This window comes from Narcine bancroftii, chromosome 5 (genome assembly GCF_036971445.1).
Source record: "Narcine bancroftii isolate sNarBan1 chromosome 5, sNarBan1.hap1, whole genome shotgun sequence".
NCBI lineage: Eukaryota > Metazoa > Chordata > Chondrichthyes > Torpediniformes > Narcinidae > Narcine > Narcine bancroftii.
The window spans coordinates 27862107-27888975 of NC_091473.1; the positions used below are offsets into that span (position 1 = coordinate 27862107).

The following is a 26869-nucleotide window of genomic DNA, read 5'->3' on the forward strand; positions in this document are numbered from 1 at the left end:
ATGGAGAGAGAAAGGATGGAGAGCTTGAGGAAAGGAGACAGGAGGATTCAGAAGTGAGGGAGAATGGGGAGTGGTCTAGCACAAACCAGAGAAGTGATGCTAATGGTATTCAGTTGGAGAGTGCCAATGTGCCAAGATGCAATTTGAGATGCTGCTTCAATTTACGGATGGCCTAGGTTTGGCCATGCATGAGGCCATGGACAAGTGGTCAGTGTGGGAGTGGGGGTCCAGAATTTAAATGGTCGGCCACTGGAAGATCACTGACCTTGGCAAAGAGAAGGTGCTCAGCGGAGTGATCTCCCAATCTGTGTGCAATATCTCTGGTGTAGAGAAGGCCACAACAGTAGCACCGGATGCAGTAGTTGATTCCCACAAATTCACTTGGAAGGATTCTTTGGGGCACTGAATGGCAGTGTGAACACAAGTGTGGCACTTCATGTGGTCACAGTGTAGGTGTCCAGGGGACGATTAGTGGAAAGGGATGAGTGGCCAAGGGAGTCACTGAAGAAGCAGTCCCTATGGAAGGCAGAGAAGAGGAGAGGGGTAAATGTATCTGATGGTGGGATCATGTTGTAGGTGACAGAAATATATGTAGCTAAATCATTATTCCTGATGATTTTTAATTCTTTATATTTTTGGTTACTGCCGCAAAGATTAATGCTGTGCTCTGTTCAGACCATTAGAGGCATTTCCATCATCATGAGAATAAATCTTGGGGATGGGATGGGGTGTGACAATATGAAAAAAAGCAGTTATCCCTCCTTTTTTTCTTTGAGAAAGTCACTTATGATCCATTTCCCAGGTCCTCAGCACCAAAGACATCCAGATGCAATATCTGCAGGTAGTCCTACTGTGATATACTGTAATTTAATAAGTAAAGTAAATGCCTGTGTTTTGGTTTTTAAGATATTTGTTCACTCAATTTCATTGGTTATTTCATCTGTGAATAAGCACTAAATACTTATCTAAATAAGGGTGAACTCCATTTTCACTAGAATTGAAAATTGTCACAGTAGAAAACCTGGTTTAATGTGCTATCCAGGCAAGTCAACCTGTACATAATTCAGCTGATAGTGCAAGAATAAAAACTAAAGTGTAGGAGCAGCTCATAAAAAGTCACCACACGGTGGTATCATTCAACAACTTGAATTCCCTGCAGTGGGGAATTTTTTTTTAACTGTGGGGGATATTTTATCCTCTGTGGGAAAGTGGGAAGGGAAGAATGTGCAAAACGCATCACCAACCTTTTGACATCTAAATTTAACCAGATTACAGTAGGCTGCCCATGGGAAACTCAAGAGAGGTGGGCTGACATTTACAACATCGTAAATGTTCTTTCAGAACCAGATGAATAGGGGCTGGGGAGTTAATTTCATGATATACAAGTTTCAACATCTGGTAAAACTCTCCATTGAAGCCACAGAGGGATAAATAGTTAAAAAGAAAGTCTCTTCATCTAAAGGTACATTGTCCTCTTTGACTCGTTCCTTGTATAGTTTCAATCCTCACTGCATAGCTGAATGATTTTAGACAGCAATGAATGCTGAAACTTCTCGAGCCACAAAACAAAGAGGATTGAGTCTCTTCAGATGAAAACATAGAGGAACAAAAGGCAAATATATTCCAAAGCCAAAAAAATGCATATTTATGTCTAGGATGCCGGAAGTAATAGGAAGTCAACTCAGAATTCATTGGTTTATACCTCCAAATGCCAAGCCATCTTCCCCCTCCCAATGTCCACATAAAATAGACGTGCAAACCGCCTGGTCTAGATCCACATTGCATGGCAGTCACTATCAAGCAGTGATGTCAAAAATGATGCATCAGGTTCCAAGGAAATGTTTTACTGCTGTTAATGCTGACTGAGAGGCATGGCTTTGTTCTCATTTAAGGTGACAATTCTCAAGTGCAGACCTTTGGTTATGTGACCTTTCATGAGTATGCTCATTCTTTCTCTAAGTATCTTAACACAAATACCTGCAACAAAATGCAAGTGTGCCTGGGATGGCTCTTGAAATGACATGTTTATCAGTAGTTCCCAAGTTGCAGTATCTGGATTCTGAAAAGAGTTTTTTCCCTCTTTTGTGGACTGTCAACTGTCACACCATTTGCTTCCTTGTGTTCAGAAAGTTTCTTTCTTGCTGGACAGATGAAACGAATAATCTCTGCTGAGAGAGATTATTCTCATTATCCAGCCTCTCCAGTGAGATGGATGAAAATGTGTTCAAAGATAAAAAGAAATTGAACTGTTAAGATTGTTTTAAATGATTGTTAAGCACAGAATTTTTCACTTACTGCTGCCTTAATCTAGATGATAGAGTACTACAATCTGTCTGGATGAAATCACAAGGTAATTGTTCAGCACCATTCATTGTCTATATTTCATTTAGCTGACAATTAGGAGGCTTTCCTGTTTTTTTTTGCTTCCCTTTGGTTTTGTGGTTTTTTTTCCAGTGATAGGGAAGGAAGAGACCCATGATTAAAATAATGGTCTATGTCAAATTCATGATTCTCTCAGAATCACCATTTGTTAAAGTTGATTCTGAGAGATATTCATGATAGTTTTAAAAAATAAGGTTGAATATCAATAGTAATTGGGTGTGCAGAAATGTGAGCAAGTGCTTTTGGACCACTTACAAGGTAAATTGGTGAGATAAATGATGAGCTGAATTTGACTTAAAAGGTCAGATTGAAAGACACATATCAAAGCAATGATGAATTGTCCCACCACTCACCATTCCAAATCTGATGAGATTATTTAATGGTATTTCACAATGAATTCCAGACCAATGGACCAGTTGCAATTTTTTTGTGGCAACTGCAATTGATTACTTCATGAGGTTACTAGAATATCATCTTTCCACATAAAGTGATATCCCAGTTGGTCCTTAAGCAATATCGAATCACTAAGTCTTGTGCCAGGCTTTGAGATTTGTTGGTTGTGTTTATCCAATCAAATGTTATGCTTTTAATAATCAAACTTATATTGAATGGCATCTGTCACAATCACAAATGCTGAATTTAAATGATCAGAAAATATTTAATAGGAATTTTTGGGTGCGTTGTTCAAGTGCACAAAGATCCATTGTTTGGAGAGTGGTTTTCCTTTTTCTGACATTGGTTAAGAGATCCCTGGCATCCAGCATCAGTAATGTCATAAACCTGGATGTGTCACTAATAACATTGAAAAGTTATAATAGACACCAGGAAAAAAAATGAAAAATATTTAAATAACTTTATTAAAACAATTTATTATATAAATAAAGAATGTATTGAAGACATGAGATTGAGGTTGAAAATGAAAATTCATGAAACTTTTGACAGTTTTATTTTGAAAAGTTTTGTTTTTAAATATTTCAATGAGTCACAAATCACAAACATAAGATTAGTATTTGAAGTGAGGTTGTTATGAGTAACAATTAATGGGATCACCATCATCATATCTGGCCGAGAGCTTCAATTTTCAGACATTCAGTGAAAGAATTACATCACCATTTGACATTCTTGTCAGATCACCGCATTCCAAAGATATCACTAGAGAAGGCTGCAGTGGGGTATCTCATACCCAGGATATATGGCTTTCCTTATAAAAGTACATATAAAGATACTCTAGAGCACACATGTCAAATTCAAATTTGGCCCGTGATATAATTATATTTGGCCCGAAAGATCATATCAAATATGTATTAGAGCTGGCCCGCTGGCCGCCGCGCCAGTATAGCGCATGCACAGCTAATACTACAAATCCCAGAATACTTTGCAAATGCATTGGCGCCGGCCCGTCAGCCTGCTAATCGCCCCCACCTCCTCTCTTTACTTTCATTAGCATCTGCGACCTGTCGCCCAACTCACATGTAATAAACCCCTTACAAAAAATGGCCAAACCAAAGACAGAAAACAGGACCTTTCAAGACAGGTGGGAGGCAAACTCTGACCCCAGAGTTTGATGAACTTGCATCTAAGAAGAGATGCCAAGTATCTGGTTTAGACCCAGGTGCATCAGAGTAAATCACAGTGTAGCAAGCTAAGCTTGGATTCATATTTTCTTTCGTTAACTTTGGACTGTTCATAGTTGAAAGATTGGATTTTCATTGAAGCAAGTTGTTATTTTTTTGACTTGTTGGCTTGTGAAAAAAAAATACATTTAAAAGGAGCTTAAAGGCTATAGAGAAATATTATTTACTGAATATTTTATTTCTCATTTGTTCATGCTTCTTCTGGAAAGAGTTTAACCAAAACTATTATTAAACATTTATTTTAATAAGAAAAAGTTTAACATTACATATGTTGAAAGAAGAGAAAACATGAAGATGTTGTTGAAAATTTTCAATAAATATTTAGTTTGGCCCACGACTTAATCCAAGTTTTTAATTTTGGCCCTCTGTGAATTTGAGTTTGACACCCCTGGCCAAGAGGTTGCTGTCATTTCTGCAAATACTGATGATTCAAGTCCCTGATAAAATCCATTGCTCATAAACTACAAAGGAAATGTTAGTGTTTTTGACACCCAATACATCAAACCTGTCATCTGCCTGAAGGTTGCTTTCTAGTAAAAGGATATCTTAGAATGAGTCCCAAATTGGAAACAACAGGTTAAATTACTATGATAATCAGGATAATAACAGAAAATTAAAAGATATCCTCTATTTTCTTCCCTAGATTTTGGGAGAGAATTAATGAATTAAAATCTCTCCGTGGCAGCTGGAAATAAATCATTTAGAATATTAGAAGGTCAAGTGCAATGCTTTTATTAGAGTTCTATAAAGATAACCATTCTTAGTGTTATTAAAATATTCCTGTGCAATATTTTATTTGACACCCATCCATTCTTTCAGGTGCCTTGCCAAGGGAGATCATGTCTCTCCATCCAAGTAACATTTTTTCCAATGGAAAAGACAACACTGAATCATAATCTTGTATCCTCTCAAAAACATGTGAGTGGCTTCATACAAGTAATGTATGTTCAAATCACTCAGGGTGATGGTCAGAAGCAGATCACATGCTTCCTTGTCCATGCATTGCTCATAGGGTTGTGGGACATGTCCAACAGAGAAATAAACCATCAAGGTCACTGACAGCTGGCTGATTGGCAGAAATAGCCAAGGCTCATACAAACAGAAAGAAAGAACATGTTACCTAAGGTTAGAGAATTTGATGTGGAATCTGGAAAACTTTCATGCCCAGATGTAAAATGAAGTGTTCCTGAAGCCTGTTTTGACATTAATCATAAAAGTGCAAAAGGCCAGACAGGCACATTAGAGTGACAAAGCTCAGCATCACTCCAGACAATGCGGATACTCGAAAAAGCAATCACCTAAACTGTGCTCCGTTTCTGCAGTGCAGAGGAGACCACATTGTGAACAGTGAAGGCAGCAAAATAGATTGGTAGAAGTGTAAGTAAATTGATCACACCTGGAAAGGTTTTTTACATCTCTTTATGTAGGAAGGGAAGAGGTAAAAGGTCAGGTGTTGCGTCTCTTGCAGTTGCTTGGCGAATTGCCAATATGGCAGAGAGTGATTGGTAGGGACAGAAGAGAGAACAAGGGTGTAATAAAGTCAACAACTCCTTCAAAATGTGAACTAGACTAAGTAGCAAAAAAAGGTGGGAGGGGGATTATCTGGAATAGGGTGAAATGATGTAGCCATTAAAATGACAATAAAGGTCATTTGTGTAATGTGTGCTGTTGTTGTGAAATCAGGGTGATGTGCTGTTTGGTCTCTAGGATGATTGCAGCAGGTATATATTAATGGGAAAGCAGGGAATGATGGGAAGTGCACATGGCCAGTTCTGATCCAAAAAGAAGAAAAAAGTTGGAGAATGCTGCAGGCTGTAAAGTTCCTAGGAGAAAAAAATGAAATATTCTTCCTTCAGCTTTCATTGAGCTTCACTGTTATGGTGCAGAAAGCCACAGACAGAACGTTCAGAATGAAAGTGGGATGGAGAATTAAAATGGAAGAAATCTGGAAGCTCTGAATCAACCCTGAGTACTGAGTCTCCAAAGGAATCACTCAGTCAGTGTATAGTTTCTCCAATGTCTTCTGGTGAAACCAAATGCAATACATTTGAGTGAAAGTGAATGGTTACCTTGCTAGGAAAGACTGATTCAGATCCTTGAATGGTGGGAAGGGAAGCAGTAGAAGGACAGATGTTGCACATCCTGTGGTTGCATATTATGAGGAGGTGAGGTATGAAATGTTGAAAAGGAGAAAAGAGACTATGTATTTTGTGGCTGAATTTTGTTGGAGTTGGTGGAAATTGTGAAATCTGATCCATCCAATGCAGAGACTGTTGGTATGGAAGGTGAAGATGAGGGGAACTTGGTTCTTGCTGTCTAGCAGAAGGCAAGTGGTGATTGAATGATTCCTGCTCTGTTTCTTATGTTGTTCTATTGTGATGCCATTTGACTGTGGTTAGTTTCAGGAGGCAAGTAGAATAATCCTTCCCACCCCATCCCTTTCCTTTCCCTTCTTCCTTCCTTTTGTTCCATCCACTCTATTGTCCATCTCCCAACACTGTTCATGATCTATCATGTCAATAGCAGGCTATCTCCCTTTCCCTTTATACTGTTGGTCCCTGGATCTAGCCGCCCTGATGTGTCATGTGTATGAATAACTGTCTATAGTGAGGCCATCACCTATTCTATTTAAATATTGGATGTGCCTTTGAACAGTACTTCAGTAAACAAATATTAACAAAATAAATAAAAACTAGCTTAAGTTATGAATTTGTTGAAATTGCAGCTTCTGTGATACCAGGCCTTTTGTCTGACTTGGGCCAATAGTTCCAAGTATTGCCTCACTCATTGCCCCACATACTGATTTTCATGCTCTCACTCCATTACTCTCCTTCATTCTAGAAGCAGCAGCCCACAACCCCCCCCCCACCATTTCCAGGTCATCATTGCAGATTGACAGCCAATCCACAGGACCTTAAGAGTCGCATAGGGTCGCTGGGGTCTCCCTTCCCTTAAGGTGAGCTACTGGGATTATTGTCTGAAGAGGGTGTGCAAAATCAGGAAGGACCCCACCACCATTCGGCGCACAGCATTTTCTAGCGGCTCCCATTGGGAAAGCGTTTACAGGAGTGCCAGAGCCCAGCAGCACCAGGTTGAGAAACAGCTTCTTCCCACTGGCAGTGAGAATGCCGAAGGTCCAAAGGAACTGCTCACACTAACCGACCGGGACTCTCGTATTGATGTATGTTTGAATAGTTGCCCTGCATATGCATGTGTGTCTGCATGTTTTGCACTGAGGACCGGAGAATGCGGTTTCGTCGGGTTGTACTTGTACAATCAGATGATAATAGACTTGCACACTACTGAAGAATGATGGGTTATGGTGGAGGAAGGACAGTAGAAATCGAAAGGTTATTATCAGCTATAAAATGTTGTCAACATGCATGAGAAGTGTTTATGTATTTTCAGATATCTAACAACCCCCCCCCCCCTCCCCAGAAACCAACAGGTCTGTTCATAATGAAAAAAAAAACACACAAAAAAAACCTCCCACAAGGATCTCAGGTACCAGCATTTTTGTGTTTTGACTGCAATCACAGCAGACTTTCGCGTTTTACTCGGCCAGTAACTGTGGCAAATTAGATTTCATGAAAATCATTATTATTCTCCCGCAATTTTGCTGTCTTGTCTGCATTTCGGGGGTAGAGAGAAATAACGTCCATCCCGCAAGTTAGACAACGCTTTCGGATGATTTCGGTGCCAGTGAAAAGTAGAGTGGTTGTTGAATGGCAACAACCCCGCATTGCCATCCGCACTTGACCTGCTCCAGACTTGGAGGTGGCCAGCAGAGGAGCGGCGGACTGAAGCCCGCTTCCACCTAAAAAAATACTCCAGTTTCCACGACCAATATGCCCATGTGCCTCCCACCGCGTCTCCCAACTTCGGCCACTGATTCCAGCACGAAACCAGAGCGACTGGCGCTCGGATCGATCGCTCGAGGAGAGAGTTGCCTACTTGCGGGCTCATACTGACCCCAGCTCCTCCGCCACTGCAGCACATTTTTGCTTCCAGACTGTTCTCCTTGGATAACAGAAACGGTAGGCGGTCCTTCAGACCCCCTTCCAAAGGAAATCTCCGACCATTCGGTTCGTCAGTTTGGACCCAGCAGACGGGCTGCCGCGGCGGAGCATTCAGCATTTGCGGTGGGCTGGGGGATCAGAAATGGGATTCGACCTGGAGCGCTTCAGCGAGGAAGTGGGTCCCGACTTTCAATGCAACTTGTGCAACAAAGTGCTGGAAGATCCCCTCACCACTCCGTGCGGGCACGTCTTCTGCACCGCCTGCCTCCTGCCTTGGATCGTGCAGCGAGGTCGCTGCCCGGCGCAATGCCGGAGGGTCGCCACCAAGGAGCTGAACCAGGTCTTGCCCCTTCGAAACCTCATCCTGAAACTGGAGATCCGCTGTGACAACTTCGAGCGAGGCTGCGACGAGGTGGTGAGGCTGCAGCACTTGGCCGAGCACGCCGAGATGTGCGACTACTCGCCGGCCGAGTGCGGGAATCAGGGCTGCGGCCAGTCGCTCAGGCTGAAGGACGTGGACGCCCACATGCGGGAAAGTTGCGAGCAGCGGCTGGTCGGCGTCTGCCAGCGCGGCTGTGGCCTGACGCTGGGGCACAGAGAGCAGCAGTTGGGCTCGCATTGCTGCCTGAAGGCGCTGAAGTCGCGGGGCCACAGGCTGCAGGGCAGGATCGGGAGCCTGGAACGCGAGCTGATGAAGCAGAGCGCCAGGTCGGGCACACGCGAGAAGTCGCTGCTGTCGCAGCTGTTCGCCCTGCAGAGCGAGGTGCAGACGACAGCTCTCAGATACCAGAAGAAATTCACCGAGTACAACGCCAGGATCCAGTCTCTGACCAAAAGCCTCCCCGCTCAGTGCCATGTGAGTTTGGGTGTCCCCCCCTCCTCCCCGGTGCGTTCCTGTGCGAGTGCCCAGGGCTGCGGCGGGTCTGGGAAGGAGATGAACGCGATTTGGATGAGACGGGGAGGGCCAGTGACGGAGCGGGGTGCGGCAACGAGCCGGGACCTGTGATGGAGCGGCGGCCAGTTACTCACTGATCCGCTCGCTCTCCCTGCCTCTCTTATCCACGAACAAAATAAAATCTCAGGCACAGTCACTCTTCACAAGGAAGCAGCGGACGGACATCTGTCCATCTCTCTCACTTGCTCACCCTCCCAGCATGGAAGAACAAACTTAGTGCAAATAATCATCTCTCTCGCTCACTCACTCGCCCCCTCTCGAACACGCGAGCAATTCCGAGTCACGGCCAGAAAGTTAAATCTTCCTCCTCCAACAACTGACACACACACACACACGGAGTCCGAAACAAATGACAGGTCGGACGCAAGCAGACACAAAGTTTCCGTCCCAGAGACTCGTATAATCAGACGTGGACTGTTTAACAAGCTATTTAACAAATCCAGCACTCGTCCGCTCGCAGTTCTCATCTTCTGCGTTCCAAGGGACGACCTGTGTGGATATGCACCCAGACTAACACTTTTCCCGAGAAGCAGCGAAAAATGTTGATATAATCCCCCTCCTCTCTCTTTCCTCCCCCCTTTTCTCCTTCCCCCCTCCCATTTCTCCTTTCCTCCTTCTCCTTTCCCCTCCCCTTTTCTTTCCTACTTCCATTTCTCCTTTCTCCCCACCCCTTCTTTTCTCCTTTCCCCCTCCCCTTTTCTCCCCTTCCCCCCTCCCATTTCCCCTCCCCCTTCCCCCACCCCTTCTTTTCTCCTTTCCCCTCCCCTTTTCTCTCCCCTTCCCCCCTCCCATTTCCCCCCCACCCCCTTCTTTCCTCCTCTCCCACCCCACCGCGGCGAACACCTCCGCAGATCTGATTTGGTTCCGTATGAAGGCAAAGTATTTTGCCCCCAGAAATCTTTGGCTTTGTTGGGCAAGGGAGGGGACAATCTGCAGCGCTGCGTTTCGTTCCAGGTGCTGTGCAAAACATCTGCTCCCTTTTCATATTTCGATGGTACATGTTAACCCGATTTTTTTAACCCCGTCTAGTTACTATTATTTTCATGTTCAAAACGTAGTTATCACTCATTTTGGGGTTAATTTCACAAAACATCGCCTGCAATGAAATACTTGAAGCAGACTGTGCAGGATAGTTGGTGGAGATTTCGGAAGACTGTGCGGTCCAAAAGAGCCCCGCCTTCCGCCGTCACTGAATGGTTTCGACCGAGCAGTTCGGTGGAAGTTTCAGTGCTGTTTTAGCTGCGATTGTTATTTTTATGTACATCAGTCGGTATTTTCCATTTTCATCTCGTTGCGTGCTGTCGCCAGCCGTTCCTTGGCAGTTGTTTCGAGCCCTGCCGCTAACACCTGTCGTTTTATCTGCTTTCAGGGCGGAGAGACGCTGACCTGCGTTATGCAGCGAGACGCGGGCTCCCTGGGATTTAATATTATCGGCGGCAGACCTTGTGCGGTATGTTGACAAGCACCTAATATCAGTTCGATTTCCCAGCATGGTCCTTTGCAAGAATGAGCCCTGTTGCTTTTGCTGTACTGTCCAGATGAAATGCATCAAAACAAGTCTGACCTCTTTAATGTCCATCTTGGAAAAAACCAGTGTGAGGACCTTTAGTGCGTCAAGATATTTCTAAGTGTCATTCAAAGTGTACGAAGTAGCTTTGGCAGCCCCTACTCATTTGATGGAGAGGCAATAGGTTACGTTATTTAAGATGTATTAGTGTCCAATTGCGATGTGATTCACAACAATTGCCAACACCTGTCCTGACCAGGTATCTTACTGTCACGCAAGTTTCACCACATTTATTGTTGAATGTGGTAGAAAACAATTAATACCTTCTATTTGCATTGTCCCATAACATAGAGGGATCAAATTTAAAAAAAAATACTCGTTAGATGGGTTATGAGAGAGTGGGTCAGGTGGCCAAAGGATTGGTCAAAAAGTTTTTTTTTAGGAACATGTTCAAGGAGGAAAGGTTTGAAACGAGAAGGGCAGAAATCCTGGCGTTCCAGGTGGCCTCAATGAAGGTATGGCCACCATTACCAGTGTGATTAAATTCAGGGAAGCTCAGTCGTGGAGTGTTGGGCTGGATGGAGATCATTGGGTTTAGCAATCCATAAATAAGTGGCTTAAAGTTCAGCTGGGGGTTGGATTTAACTCTAGTTCACTTTTAGATGGCTGCTGGGGAGAGGGGAAAAAGTTGGTGAGTGGAGATCAGAGATTGTGGAGGGGAGTCGAGATGTAGATTTCAGTCCTGTTTTCAGGCAGAAGTAATTTCAGCTTTCCTAGTATTCAGGTGAATAATTCAGAGACAATGGAAGTAGCTATTGTGTGAAGCTGTTTCATCAGGATAAAATGTGAAGCTTAATGCTGGCTTACTGGACATTGCTGAAAGTTAGGGCATGATGGTGAAAAAACTCAATCTCCTGGATTGTCATCCTCCTATCATGAATCTCTTCAGATTTATTTGAAGCTCCTGATCAACAATCTAAAATATCTAAATTTGCCTTTTTTAGGATACCTTTTTTCAAAAGGAAAATCAAGAGGGCACAGCATGTGAAGGGATTTTTGTTTCAAAAATAGTGGAGAATGGACCCGCAGACAAAGAAGGAGGACTGCAGATCCATGACAGAATTCTAGAGGTGGGTGACACACTTCCTCTCTCACCCTTGGGGAAAAGAAGTTGATACATTTATGATATTTAGTTTGGGTAGAATTCTGCAGAATTACCCTTCACATGACATATTGCAAACTGAGGTGTAGAGTGCTGGGGATATTTACTTTTTGTTTCAGGTGGTTATGTGGTAGAAATCTTAGATAATGGGGCCTTTTACAGTTGGGGGGGGAGTGATTTTAAATACTGATATTCTGTGTCTTTAAATTGGTTCACTTAACTCCATAAAATGTCTAAGGGAGGATTGACTGGTCAAACTCGCTCTATGTTCAATCTGCCTGGGGGGGTGGGGGGGTAGATTCAGAGGAGGCTCCACCTCCTCCATAAAAGGAATGTTGCTGATTGCGGCTCCAAAGGGGAGGGCTGATGATGTTGCGATGACACCATCAGCCCGCGACTCAGTGCGCGAATTTAAAAAAAAACCATATGGTTAATAGAGACGATGACATTGTGCAAGAGATCTTGCACAGATCTCCACTAGTGCTCTTACCTGCTCCTCTGCCACCATTTTTGAGTATAGGCTAGTTTCCTTTCTCGACCTAAGTTTAATATCATGTTGGCGGCCAGCATTACTGCACCACTTGCCTTATTTCCCTCAACTCTGGAAGCCGGCTCCCAACTCAGCTGTGAATAAAGGGCCCATGGGATCCGCATTATAGGTTGTCACCATAAAAGGTAAATTCACCTTTTATTTAAACTTGAGCTGGCTATAATATGGAGTTTCTGCATAAAAAGGGCTAATGGCTGTCCTCCTTCATAATATAATTCGCAGCGAATCTCAGATAACTGTTATTTGGAAAACATTTAAATATCTTTGACTCTCCCATGGAGTTGTTGTTGTGCCCTGGTCTCTTGACGCTGGGAAAATTATGTTCATTATATAGTCTTGTAGAAAGAAAAAAGGCAGATCAAAAAACAAACCAGTATTTAACTGCAGGTTCAAACTATAAAAGAAAACAGCTCAAGGTCATTGTAAAATTCATGATATTGGACTTGGCATATTTAATTTCATGCTTGTGGAAGATTTTTCATTAATATTTCCTGCTATGAATTACAGTTGGTGAGTTGTTGTGTTTTACTGGGTTATAACACATGCAAAGCAGCTTCAATGTATCTCAGTGGAAGATAATTTAATCTCTGAAGGCATTGTAAATGGAGTAAACAGAGAAGAAAACTAGGTGGATATGTGCAGGAGGAGAGCACCAAGGGTGTGGGTTACCTGAAATTGGAAAATTGAATATTTATGCCGTTGGTTTGTGAGCTAACCAATAGTAAGTTGAATATGAGATGTTCTTCCAGTTGCACTTGACCTCTCTGTAGCAATGGAGAAGACCAAGGAGAGAAAGGTCAGAGGTGGGAAGGAGAGTTAAAATGGCATGCTAATGGAAGAGAGAAGGATGATATAGACAAAATACAGGGGTTTCCTAGATTGGTCTCATAGTCCATACTTGATTTCACCAATGTTGAGGTGGTGACATTCAGTGGACCATGTTGGAAGAGGTGCAGATCTCACCTGGAATGGCTGTGCAGGTACCTTTATGGTAGTAAGGGGGGGTGGGGGGGGGGGAGAAGGAGATGAAAAGGCAAAGGTGTTGCATTCCTTTGGTTGCAGGGGAATGTATCAGGAAATGGGGAGGAATGACAGATGAGTGGACCAGGGAGTCCATGGAGTGTGGTCCCACTGGAAAGCAGAAAGGCAGGGGTGGGCAGGGAGGGGAGGGGAGGGGAGGTGGAAGAAGAAGGGAAGATATGATTAGTGGTGGAATCATATTGGAGTTGGCATAAACAATAGAGATGGTGTGTTGAATGCGGTGGCTAGTAGAGTGAAAAGTGAGAACCAAGAAAATTCTATCTCCAGTCTGAGGAGGGATGGGTGACAGAGGAAATGCAAGTAAGGATCCTATCAACAATGGTACAGTGGAAGCCTTCAAGTCATTTCAGAAGCTCTGAAGTAGAAGGCCTCATCAGATGTGGCAGAGATGAAGTGATTGAGGAAAAGGAATGACATCCTTACAGTATGGGAGGCATCTATGGGAGTTTGTGGTTAATAAAAGATGTGAGTAATAAGTCTATTCCCTAAGATGGAAAAGGAGAGATCAGGAAAGGAAAAGGATTGTCAGAGATGGTCTGGATGAATTCGTGGGTAGGGTAGAAGTTGCTGATAATTTAGACATATAGCCCAGTAACAGGATTTTCCAGCCCATGAACCTGCCCTGCCCAAATCCATCAATGTGATCATTTAACCTAATAACCCTGTATGTCTTTTGACTGTGGGAGGAAACCAATGCATGTGGAGGAAACACACAAAGACAAGTGGAGAGCATACAAGCTCCTTGTGGATTGCGCTGAATTCAAAGGGAAATTGGATGGAGCCCATGCATTCAGTAGGGAAAGAACATGCAGGAACAATGGTCCTACCATGACATTCCTGTTATTGGAGCTTGGGCAAGAGAGTGTGGGTTGAGGCACTGAGGTTGGCAGCTGTGGGAGAGAGATCTCTTCATGTTATGAGATTTTATGATATGAGATCTGTAAATGTTTGTTAGTGGAATTATGGTCCCTTTTTTCACAGTTGATGGAACTCTTGCATATATTTTCTCTATTTCCATTGACTCTGGACCCCCACAGCACTCCCCCCCCCCTCACCCATCGCCTCACCACCAAACAACCCACCCATTTAGACATCAGCAGAAATTCCCTTGGTCCTCCCCTTTATCCCATTGACCTGCACACCCAATATCTCATCCTTCATCACTTTCAACAGCTCCAATGCTACTACACTACCTGTCGTATATTTCCCACTCCCCCCCCCCCCAACCCATTCCTGATTATGGTTACTGCTCTGAGACTCGGTGGTCTGCACATTCCTTCCCTTCCCCTGCCATTTTTCTGCAATTTAATGTAGGATTACACCTGTCCCTTTACATCCTCCTTCACCACCTACTTATCCTTGGCCTTCCCACTGCCATAGAAAGGCCAAATTGAAATTAGAGGAACAACATCTTTTTAGTCAATGCTTGGGTAGTTGACAACCCAATAGTGTGAATTGAATCTTCCAATTTCAGGTCACCCATACCCTCGGTGCTCTCCTCTCACGCATTTACTTGTCCAATTAGTTTCCTCACTTTCTTCATCCCTCCCCTCATCATTTCCCCTCCATCTTGTTCCCCCAATCATCCACACCTTTTAACCCTTCTCCCTGCTATGAACTGGCACACTTTCCTCTTGCTTCTCAATCCAGAACTGAAAATATCGGCCTACACCTTTTAGTGGTTATTGGTGCTGATTGACCTGCTGGGTTCTTCCATCATTTTGTTTTCATTCTAGATTCCAGTATATGCAGTCACATTTGGTTATATTTATTTGAATGGCAGGGAATGGCTTTGAGGATGCAGATATATATTCCCTTTTTTTAATTATTTAAAATTAGTTAAATTTTGCTTGCACATTTTGAGTTTTCATCATTGATACTTTTTAATAATATATTAAAAGTTTGATGTACTGTATTTGACAGTTAGCTTAGCTGTGAAGGTGGGGGGTGGGGTGTGTTACTTAACTGGCTGTCAGATTTTTCAGCTGTTTTCTGATGAGGCTTGTGCTGGCCCAGATATGATGGCATTTATGAAGGCAAGACCCTGCTCTCCTGCATTAGGATTTGGCAGGTCAAGGAAAACAAGTCAATTGTAATAGATATGCAGAAGATAGGTTTTCACTTACCAAGATTGAAATTATGAGTTTAAAAAGTACAGCAAAAATGTTTGCACAGGATGATACCATAAGCTGATTGTTCAAAGTTTCAGTTGCATTTTATTTTGTGTATAATTTTTTTCAGTTGTTCACGGAAGATGAAAAAAATTCTTACTTTTGTAACCAAAATAATTGAATTTTTTTTAAAAATTTTGGTTCATATGTCCTAAACTAATCATTTCTGACCATGTTTTGATCAGATTGAATGTTCGAATGACATCAATTATGCTTGATTTAACATTGGCATAAAAGTGCTTTTCCTCTTCTGTTGGGCTGAGTCTTGCTAGACTGGTTTTGATCCAAGCTGCCTGTAGGTCTTGGATTTCTGCACATTCAAGTCTGAGCACAGAATTCAGACTGGCAAAGGAGTCTGATGGTAGAGTCGAATCTTGCTGGGCCATGTGAGCAGCAGGGAATCTTCATTCAGATCCTTTGCTGGATTAGACCAAGGGTAGAAGTGAATGGAGATTCCAGTCTGGTAAATCAAGAGGCATAAAGGAGGCTATGTGGCTGATCATAGTACATGTATTATTTTGATTTACTGTTTTTTTATTATAAATGGAGTATGTTCTTAATTAAATTTTCATTTGTCATGAAGTATTTTTTTAATTAATTCAATTTCATTAGCTTTTAAATATTTCTGCAGTTATAGATATTTAAACACCATTATATTTGCTTAAAAAGCCAAATTCTTAATATATTGGATCTCTGAATAAAAGGACTTAGTGAAGACATTCAACAGATCACCAAGCATTTGATGGGAGAGAAACAAAGTTAATATTTTAGGTTGATGATCCTTGTTTGGACAAGGGCAAAGCTCAGTCGTGAGCTCTTTTCCTCTATTGAAGCACATTAACCAAGGCATCTTTGGACTAGCCACACACAGGCATCACTGGGGGGGGGGGGTGCAGACTGCATTGGATGACATCATCAGAGGAGGTGACACTAAAAGGACCATCTATAAAATATTTGTGCAGTGTTTCAGCAGAAATTTATTATTTTTTATAAAATTATCCCTGTAAGTTAAAACAACAAAAACATTTTTTGTAAGCCCATCTTACATGTATCAATATACCTGCAAGGCTAAAACTCTATGCTAATTTACTTTTTGAACCTTCCAATGTACTTTGGTCAGAGTTTTTATTATAACCCGATAACAATGATGACTCTAATCACGTGGTTTCGTCTGCACATGCTACAAGCATGTGCTGTTGTTTTCATTGCTGGTGTTTTTATAGTTGCGCTTTTGTCAAATTTTCTGGTGTTTTAACTACAATATTGTAGTGATTAGTATTTGTGAACCTATATCAATAACATTTTTGAGAATTAAGTAGTACAAGATTGTAATGTAAATGTGTAATTTTAATTTTGCTAGTTATTGCTTTTACATTTAGCGATATACATGAATTACAATTTGAGTAGCATTCATACCAAAAACACTACTAACGATTCTGTATGGTCTAGTATGTGAAGAGGTCCAAGGGTGGGGGTGGGGCGGTGATATCATACTGGGTGACATCAACCCGAGTGAGACCATTGTAGTCACGTCAGGTCTAAAATGTCATGACTCGATGCACATTTGGTCAAAACAAGTGTAGCTGGAAGGGGATCATTCCTCCAAGGTAGAAACTGTGCAATCTGACCCTTTTATAAATGCCAACAGTATTGACACCTTATTATCCACATAACACATCATATTCCATGAGTCGCATCACTCTGCTGAACAGATTTACCACCAAGGGCTGCCTTTGGAGCTTTTCCCTGAAATGACATATCATGCAGGTGTTGAGTAATGCTTTGGAGTGGAAATTGCATGTGTTGCCTTCCATTTCAGCCTATTGCAATGTGAGAAAATTCAGTAGCTTGCATCATGTCTGAAACGTTATTTCCAAACTATTGCGCTACAAGTAACATGTAATGCAGATTTCCTATGGGATTTGTATGCTCGGTGATTACAATAATTAGATCAATATGTTATGTGTTTTAGACTTTTGCAATCTGAAGAGGAAATGGCTACATTATTGAGTAGCTATTCATAATTAATTTTTAATATTGTAGTTACTTATTCCAAAAATAATTGAGCACTTTTGAAGTTGAAGCAGAGGAGAGAATGATAAAAAGAGCAACATTAGAGAGGTTTCTATTTGATCACTCTCCAGAAAGAAATGACAATACTGCACATCAAATTTTGATGTATTTTCTAAAGCTGTTTAAAAATAAATTCTTTGCTCCAGGCACAAACTCTCTCCTAATTAAAGCTTTTCCATTTGGGGAAGAATAAATTAATGAACAGAAAGGAATTGAAAATGAACAGGAAATGAGTGTTTTCTTGTCTGAAAATCTGGCATGAAGTATAACAGTATTTGTGGAAAGGGAAGATGTTTATCTCAGACATGAAAAATCCACCATTTAAAAGTGATATTTTTCTGCTTGTATTTGTAATCCATCTCCATTCAGAGGGGAACTCTGAAGTGCTGTGTCAGTGATTAATCAGACACCTGATTTTTACAGACAGCAAACCAGGAAATAAAGATGAATAATTTTATTTAACTTTTTCAAAAAGGTGGGTAAAATTTGAAATAATCATGTAATGTTAAGATTGTGTGGTTTTTTTTTAAATGTCATTTTGAGAATGACAAGCAAAATACATAGCTGGTTTTGCCTTACTTTAAAAATAATAATATGCTATTGAAAGCTCAGTTCCACATTTTTCAATATGACTCACATTTTTGATTTTTTTTTAAGGTTGAAATTCACATCAAATCATTGATTTGATGTTGATCAATCTGGAAACACTGCAACTGCGCCCACCCTGTGGAAGAGCAGTGTCACTGATAAATATATGGGATGACCAGATTTAATTGTTCAGGTTTTAATATCCACACTTCATGACAGTTTTGCAAATTAGTGAAACTGAACAGTAACAGTTGTGCTGTCGTCACATTTACAGATTCTGTGTGATTTAATCTTGAGTCAGCCACAGCATTACATTAGTATATACGACAAAACTAAAGGCAACCAATCAAAAGCTAAACCCTTTGGCTCCTGATACAGTTGCCTTCACTAGTGGTACTCACTCTCACCACTCTTGATTCAACACATCTAGCCCACTACAGAAATTATATACCTTTATCATGTCCACTCCATCAAAACTTTCATTCATGTCTTTGCTACCTTGATTAAGCTGTAGATTTGTTGCCTTCTCAGTGTTCTGAATTTTTTGTAACTTATCCAAATTGACTGACTACCCAGTTGGATTCTGTGTTATTCAATAGCTTTATGTTTCTGCACCTGCGCAGAAAATAAAAAGATTCATGTAGCACCTGCAACTTTTCTTTAAACTTTCTCTTCAGTGATCATAACCATTATTGTTTTTGCACAGCTGCTGCATAACAGGAAAATTTTGAAAATTTACCACAGCGTAGGCTGTGTAAGAAGTTTGGAGCAGGAATGAGAGTCTCGTTCCCATTCTGAAACTTTTCCTGCGGCAGCCCAATGTGGACTTCCTGCAGTCTAAATGTGCGATGTCACATTCAGCTCAGGCCACTTTTCCCACAACAGCTTTGTTTCCAGGCAATGGTCATTACAATTGTGTGTAAACTGTAAATGGATGACTCTGTTCGAATTTTTTAAAAGTTAGTGTTTATTATTTTCGCTTCTACATGCATTATGTCCATTTCATTGAGTTATGTCTTGAATACAGACTGTAATAACTAAGATAATGCAACTGAAATGTCTCTCTTAAAATTGTGAGGATATGTTTAAAAATAAAAGGGATCCATACTCAAATATATTTCTCTTTATCAAGTTTATCTCAAATATTATTAACCAGGTTATTATGCTTGCACTTGTATTGGAGAGCAGGGCTTAAGCATTGAAATAAACTTGGGAACACATCAATTCTGATGTAGATTTATAACTAAATAATAACATTGCACTTTTATATTGAACTGGAGTTGGTTATAGGTTGCGTTCATGTGCTTGTGCATGAAAAAGGTGTGTGCACCAGTCATCATGTTAGGACGTTCCCGTAACCATTTCTGCAGAAATCCTTCAGAAACCTATTTAAAACGGTAATCATCCTGGTATTCTTTTTCTATAACTCGTATCCTGCAAGGCTTGAGTAGATTGCCCATTCCTTTGTCATCGTATATCCAACCATTGAGCCAGAGAACTGGAGCACCAAGATTCTAACTCATGGAAATGCTGGGGAGCTCAGCCGGTCTCGCAGCGTCCACTTGAGGTAGAAGTATATTACCGATATAGCTTTGGAAGGGCTCAGGCCCAAAACGTCAGTAACGTATCTTACCTCCTGTGGACATTGTGAGACCTTCTTACGGCATTTGTGTTTTTACTGCTGTATACAATGGACCAAGTCCAAGCCTATTGTGGGGATTGGCAACCTCCCCCTCCACTGCTCACTTTCACAGTCATTGCAACGTCATTCTCCCTGGCTCCCTGCTGTCCAACGTCGACGCAGTGATGTTGTACTTTTTATGCAGGGTCAACGACTCAGTCAACGTCAACTGACATACAACCTTCTAAATCACCACAACTCGGATATTTTAGTGTAACTGTCCTTCTTGTGTGAACGACTACTACAGAGGGTAAATGTGAAAATTATCAATGGGAAATTATCGTGACAGCTGTGTAAAAACCATAAATGATTGTAGTGTTCTTAACAAATAGTGTATTGCACCCATTTTTGGCATGCTCAATGGATACGGTACTTTACCTGAACACCAAATTAAAACTTTGATGTTGGGACTTCTTCACTTTAAGGAATCAGTCATGTGGCTTTCTCTCACATGAAAGGGTTAGAAGCTAACTTGTGCCTTCATGGATGCAAGTTGTTTTCAGAACTTGCTGCTGCCATGGTGTACTGCAGAAGCAGCTTGCCTTCTAAAAGATCTCTCGTCATGTTAGTCACATCGACTGCCAATAAGTTGATTTAAAATAGAAGAAAGAGAAGAATGGAGAGGGAGAAAAAACTGGGATAAGGTTGTCTGACAGGATCCCCCATATTAAAGAGTACCCTTATTGGTTGCTTTGCCATGATTTGACCACACCATAATGATCAGAGCTGGGAGATCTCTGCATTTGGTGCACAGCAATCTCTGCCTGTGTACAAAAGTATAATGCTCGGAAATCGTTGTGGGGGAATCAATAAAACAGAAAAGTGGGAACTGTTTAATGAAGATATGTTTCCTGATTTTCTGTATGAGGTAGTCTGTTTTACAGTGATTTAGCAACAAAGGCTGTAGATTGTGACCATTTGAATCAATTTCTTTCAGTAAATTGGAAATGCACATTGTGAAATTATTGTGTACTCAAAATGACATCTATTTTATGGTGATTCACAGCAGAAAGTCTTTTGTCTAATTTTTTTTATCCTCTGAAGTAGGTGGAAAATGTCATAAACATGTGCAACTGCTTTTCATTTTAATGATTAAAAGGTACATCTGGTATGTATTCTCACATCCATTATCTAGCCTTGCATTTATGTTGGGTGGGGTGGTGAGTGCAGAATTGACTGGGGAGGGGTGTAAATAGTTCTGAAGGAATACTTTTCCATGAAATCATTCAAAGCAATGATTTCATCCAATCAGATTGGGACAGGAGTATTCAATTTATTTTGTAGAGCCTGTTTTGCCGTTCAGTCAAATCAAGTCTGATCTTTGACTATCCTCCATATAGCTCTTGGTTAACGGAACACTATAAATCTTATATTTAAAATGAATAATGGGCATACCATTTGCAGAAGACAGTGCCAAAGATCTATTACCTTTTACATGGCTCTGAACATTACTGTCCAATGCATCCATTCTCAGTGGGGATCCTACATCTCCCCACACACCCCTCCACCCACCATCTTGAGGGCCACAGCACATTTAAGTAAAAGCCTTGTTTTATTTTCACCGTAATGTAAATATCTTTTTATGTTTTGTCCAGTTGGTTGGAGAGAATGAACAAAACCAAAATTTGACTGCTTCACAGGGAAGGAGGCCCATAAACTTTGAGTAGAGCCCTCAGGGGGAGGGGGCATAACTGAAAAAAGGGAGAGAATAGCTGGTCTTGTCTTAAAGGTGTGTCCCCTGGTCAAAAATTCCCTAATGAGTGGAAATATTTTCTCTTCACTTTGGACTTTAGTTCTGCTTAACAGTTTACAGATGAGTAATTCTCCTCTGCACCATCTATATTCCAGATTATGCATCCTCTCCTCATAAATTATGTTTGGGAGTCCAGGGAGATGATTCTGATAAATATGTGCTGCATGCCTTTCAAGGGAATAAGATGGCCTTTAAACAGCTGGATCATGATTCATAACCCTTTCTATTCCAGCAGGTTAGATAATAAGGAAATAAAGCACAAATGCTGAAGGAACTCTGCCTGTCTTGCAGCTTCCATAGGAGGTAAAGATAGGCCTGAGGCCTTCCTGAAGATATAAGAAAAAAGCAGGCAGTGTCTGAATAGACTGAGCAGAAAAAAGGGTGTAGAATGGAAAAAGGGAGGAATCGAGACCAACAGACAAGATATGACGAGAGGAAAGGTGAGAATAGATTTTGGCTCTGTGAAAGGAAAGAGAGAGAGATATACTGAACTAGAGGCAAGGATACGTGGACAAAGATGAGGGGGTTTAACAGAAAATGGAAATGTCGATGTTAATGCCATCTGGTTGGAGGGCGTCCAGAGGGAAAATGAGGTGTTATTCCTCCAAATCGCAGGTGATCTCCGTTTTGCAGAGCATGAGACCATGAATAGACATGTCAACAAGTGAATGGGCCGGGGAATTGAAATGGGTGATCACTGGGAGATCCATATTTTTGAGGTCCTTTGGCACCTACCCCTGTGACCACATGAGATGCTCCACATGCAACCACACCTCCTCCCTCACCACCATTTGGGGTCCCAACCAGTCCTTCTAAATGAAACAACATCTCACCTGTGAATCTGTATCTGGTGCTCCCATTGTGGTTTCCTCTAGATCGGAGAGACTGGGTGCAGACCGGAAGATTGCATCGTTGAGCACCTCCGCTCTGTCTCTCTGTGGCCACCCATTTCAATACCCTCTCCCATTCCTATGCTAATATGTCTCTCCATGGTTTCATGCACTGCCAGACTAAGATCACCTGTAAATTTGAGGAACAACACCTCATGTTCTGTCTGTGCACCCTCCAATTGGATGGTGTTAATACGATTTCTCCAGTTTCCATTAAAACTCCCCTAACCCCAAAATCTTTGTCGCTGCGTCCTTTCCTTTAGTTCTCACTCTCTCTCCCCCCCCCACCACTTCCCTCTCTCATTTCAGATCCAAAATCTTTTCTCACCTTTCCTCTTATCCAATTAATACCTTTTGTCTGTTGCTCATGACTCCTGCCCCTCCTCAGTCTTTATTCAGATGCCTTTCTGCTTCTTTCTTATGCCTTCAGGAAAGGCTTAGGCCTGAAACATCAGTAATATATCATTATTCCCTATGATCGCTGCATGACGGGCTGAGTTCCTCCAGCATTTCCATGTGGTTTACTACAGTGCCTGCAGACCTACATGTTTAACTCAAAGCAAGAGCCAGTTTTCTATTTTTGTCTACTTTGTCTAGATCATTTTAATGGGTTCATTGTCATTTTTGAGCTCCTCTGGTTTTGATTTTACATGACTTTGTGGATATTTTATTCATTTATGGCCAACTTTGTTCTCCTTTCCAATCAGTATTGCAATGAACAGTTGAGATGTCAATGTGTACCCGTTATGTGTTGCGAGTTAGTGCCTACCTCTTATTTTAGGTCAAATCGCATGAGGATTTTCTGAAGTGTTTTTGACGTTTTGAGATTTCCTACATCTTTGACCATTGATCTCTAGGACATATCTTTGGAACAAAAACAGTGTGATGAAGAATATTACCAGCAATTGACATGTTTTGCATGGGAGAAGAGAGAACTTTGAGAATTATAGCAGAATCTCTTGGTTGATGACTGCTGGGGGATTGATCTAAGAGCACAGATGCAACATGTGATTTCCTGCAATCTGGGGAAGTCTGCATTAGAGGCAATTCCCAGTCTTAGGGCTGAAGGGAAAGTAGATCAAGTGCAGGTAACGATGTCTGTAATGCAACAGTAAGCAGTAAAATTAAATAAGAAGCAGTAGCCCGCAATGATGCAGAGGCTGAAAAGTTGAGAGTGAGAACACCTTGACATCCATACGCAAAAACCATCAAGACATATTCAGGACCATGTTTGAGATTACAATCTGAGGGTTGGCCATTCAATTAGCATGATTTCAGGGATGATGTCATGAGTAAAACTTTATTGCTCCAAGACTTGATGACAGCTCTCATTTTTCAAACTATTGAGACTGAAAATCTCACCGCAGATGAATTTCATGTGTTTGAAATACTGTTAATGTCATCCTACAAAGCTCTATGCAAGAACAAAGATGGTAAGATCCCAAAACTCTAATTTTTCAAATAGGTGTAGGACAGTTGGAAACATCCACAAAATTGTTGTGCTCCAGGTGAAGCATAATCCTCCTACTTTGGAATTCTGTGAAAGAATTTCTCCGTGTATATTCCAAACTACTGGTTAATAACCTTTCTTTTCATGTCGAACCATTGTAATATTGATGATAAGTCTACATAAAACTAAACATCATACAAGTGCTGCATTGATTTTTTTTGTCTGTCGTTCCATTTCAGGCTTCATTTGTCTTGTTCATTGATATAATTATATATCAATTTTTACCTCATTGAATTTCTAATGAGATAATGATCTTTCAATTAGTCCCAGGTGACTTTAATTTTTCACTTTAAGTCGGGGTAATTAAAGAAATTCTTTGCATTTTATATGCTTCAGGAAACTTCTACATACCTGTATCTAACAAATGTATTTGTGGGGGTAAGGTATTCTCTTTAACCAGTTTTCTCAATTTCATCTATAAGTTTCAGAAGTCTGATGCTGTCAATGCAATAGTTTCTGCATAATCCTCAAATGGTTTGCTTCCTCACAGGTTCTTTTGATTGCAAGGTGGTTGAAGTGCCTTGAACGTGAAAGGCAGTCACTCCAACTAGTTAGGCAAGTAATTAATGCCTGATGGGATGTGTGGATAGTTCAGAGTTTTGTGCACTGACCTCATACTTGTGTATGTTTTCCAGTGCTTCCAAGGTAGTGACTCAAGATGCTTAGTGTTTTCTCGGATGCTTCTTCCTCTTTTTGAATGGTCACGGGCCACAGTCCCCACTTAATGGTTCACTGAATTTTGTACTTTGACTATCTGTATCTCTGAAGAATACAAGAGAAAGAGAATGGTCACTAATGCTTGGTAGATTAGCTTTTCAGATATTGACATGTTGGAGGTCCTTGTCTTTGAACCCTTTTTATCTTGGTTTGGGTGAAGCCATCAAATCTGTTAAAGTATTAATCGCTCACCTCTTAGAATTTAGTTGAATGCTCATCATTGTCTTAATTTGATTGCAAATAGCATTAATCTAAGATTAAAATTTGAAAGAGTATCTTTTTTATCTAAATCAAAATGTGAAATATAACTACCATCTTGGAAAAATAACTTGTAACTGCATGAAATGGGTGTGAGTAGGGTTCAGGACATGTTGGTTATATGTTGTTACATTTAATTTGGGTGGTAGTGAGAATAGTTCAAGTCTGCTGCAAGTTCGAAGTTTCTTTTTCTCCCCATATGGAGGTGGGTAGCATAATACCACAGCTAATTGAGCTGTGCCTTGCTGTTCAATCATGGCTTCCATTGCTACCTTTGTGCAGTTTGCCAGGTTATCTCTGCAATTGTTTGCTTCTTTTGGGTACTCTGGTTTTCTCCCACATTCTAAAAACATGCAGGTTGGCAGATTATTGGCCAGTCTAAGCATCCTATCACAGGTTAAGCAAACCAATAGGCCTTTTTCATGCAGCTGAATCTAGGGACTCTTCTAAAACCCAGGTAAAGTTCCCAGGAAGGCTGCACCTCCTAGGCTTTTCATACTGCAGCCTTAATTACCTGCTAAATCAGCAACCGGACATTTTAAGGCAGGACCTGCCCCCAGTGATGATGTCGCAAGTGATAAGTTGCGCACTCCCAGGAAGTCCCACCAGAAGTTGAATCGCACAGTTGTAATGGGGAATGGGATGGATTTACAGATGCTGTAAATTGAGATGCCTCAATTATAAGGCAGATAACTAGCATAAACATCCTCCTCAATGAGGAACAAGACCGCATATTTGTGGATGCCTATGTGATCCATCCACGCAGGCGCTAACATCGTGAAACTTACCTGTTAAGCTTCACACTACCAGGAGGAGATTGGTGGGTGAACTCGGCCAGGTCTTGATTTTGACTGGCTCTGGCCTATTAACACCACATGATTCCTGGGTAGATAACTTGGTAAATTGCCTGGTTAACCCACTTGTACAGAGCAGTGTGAAAAGGCCATTGTCAGCATCCTTGCTGGCACAATCTTGTGATTGTACTCGATTGACTCTTTTGAGCAAATCATGGTGCTTGTTTGCCTAACACCAGACATCAATTCCAAGTTCTGTCATTGTAAGGGATTACTAAATAGACTGATCTAACAGTTCAAAGATGCCTTAAAAATACATGTGACTTTGTGGAATCCTTGGATTATGACCACACACAATGTAGAATTAGTGTCCTGGTTAGCTTTGAGATTCTTGAGTTAATGCTTTGGAAGCACACAAAAGCCCAACATAAACAATATGAAGAGCATACCCTCTCCATATATCACAGTGCCTTGTCCTAAATAATGTTCAGCTGTTTCAGAATTGTTAAACCTGAACTCCTTCAGGCAAGCAAAGTGTTTTCCAGCACAATCTTGATTTGCACCTTTAAGATGGCAGATTGGGATGTCACAAGCTGAGTCTTGCACTTTGGGATGCCTCACTCCTCCTCTTGTCAAGTTTATCATCATCATCCGATTGCACAAGTTCGATCCAACAAAACAGTCTTCTCTTGTCCTTGACGCAAGATGTGCAGACACACAACCAGAATAACACACAGGAAAACCATACATATGCAGGGTGTGTGTGTGTGTGTAATGTTGTTTCATATATATGACCTCTGATCAATTTCTCTGTGGGAACAGTACCACACTGCAATGCAACAGAATAGGTTGCTCTCAGTAGAGCTCTCCAGAAGGTTGTTGAGATGATGGCCGATAGCCTTGCTGTCTTCGGTCTTCTCAGGAAGTGCAGTTGCTGTTTTGCCTTCCTGACAAATAAGGAAATTTGTGTCCTTGATGGGCCACTAGTTCAGTGGACTCCCAAGGATCTTGGTGCTCTCTACTCTCTCCATTACAGAGTTAGTGATGTGCAGTGGAAGGTGGTTGTTGCTGGTCCTCCTGAATTCCACAATCACCTCCTTTGTGTTGTCCACATTGAGATTTGGGTTGTTAGTCTTGCACCATATCACAGAATTTTCTACCTCTGTCGTACAACTCATTGCTGT

General features: G+C 41.4%; 1 protein-coding gene and 1 long non-coding RNA gene across 2 annotated transcripts; one reads left to right on the top strand and one right to left on the bottom strand.

Moving 5' to 3' along the window:
• Positions 1 to 8110: 8110 nt before the first annotated feature.
• LOC138765281 (E3 ubiquitin-protein ligase PDZRN3-B-like) lies at positions 8111 to 18181 on the top strand. The gene is made up of 4 exons (XM_069942330.1): positions 8111 to 8891; positions 10360 to 10440; positions 11502 to 11627; positions 18152 to 18181. The coding sequence occupies exons 1-4, from the start codon at positions 8178 to 8180 to the stop codon at positions 18179 to 18181; spliced, it is 951 nt and encodes a 316-aa protein (XP_069798431.1). The 5' UTR covers positions 8111 to 8177.
• A 5506-nt stretch (positions 18182 to 23687) lies between these two features.
• Positions 23688 to 25932, bottom strand: LOC138763221 (uncharacterized). The gene is made up of 2 exons (XR_011357410.1): positions 25680 to 25932; positions 23688 to 24678 (listed from the first exon to the last, which is right to left on the bottom strand). It is a non-coding gene; the product is annotated as an uncharacterized lncRNA (long non-coding RNA).
• Positions 25933 to 26869: the final 937 nt, after the last annotated feature.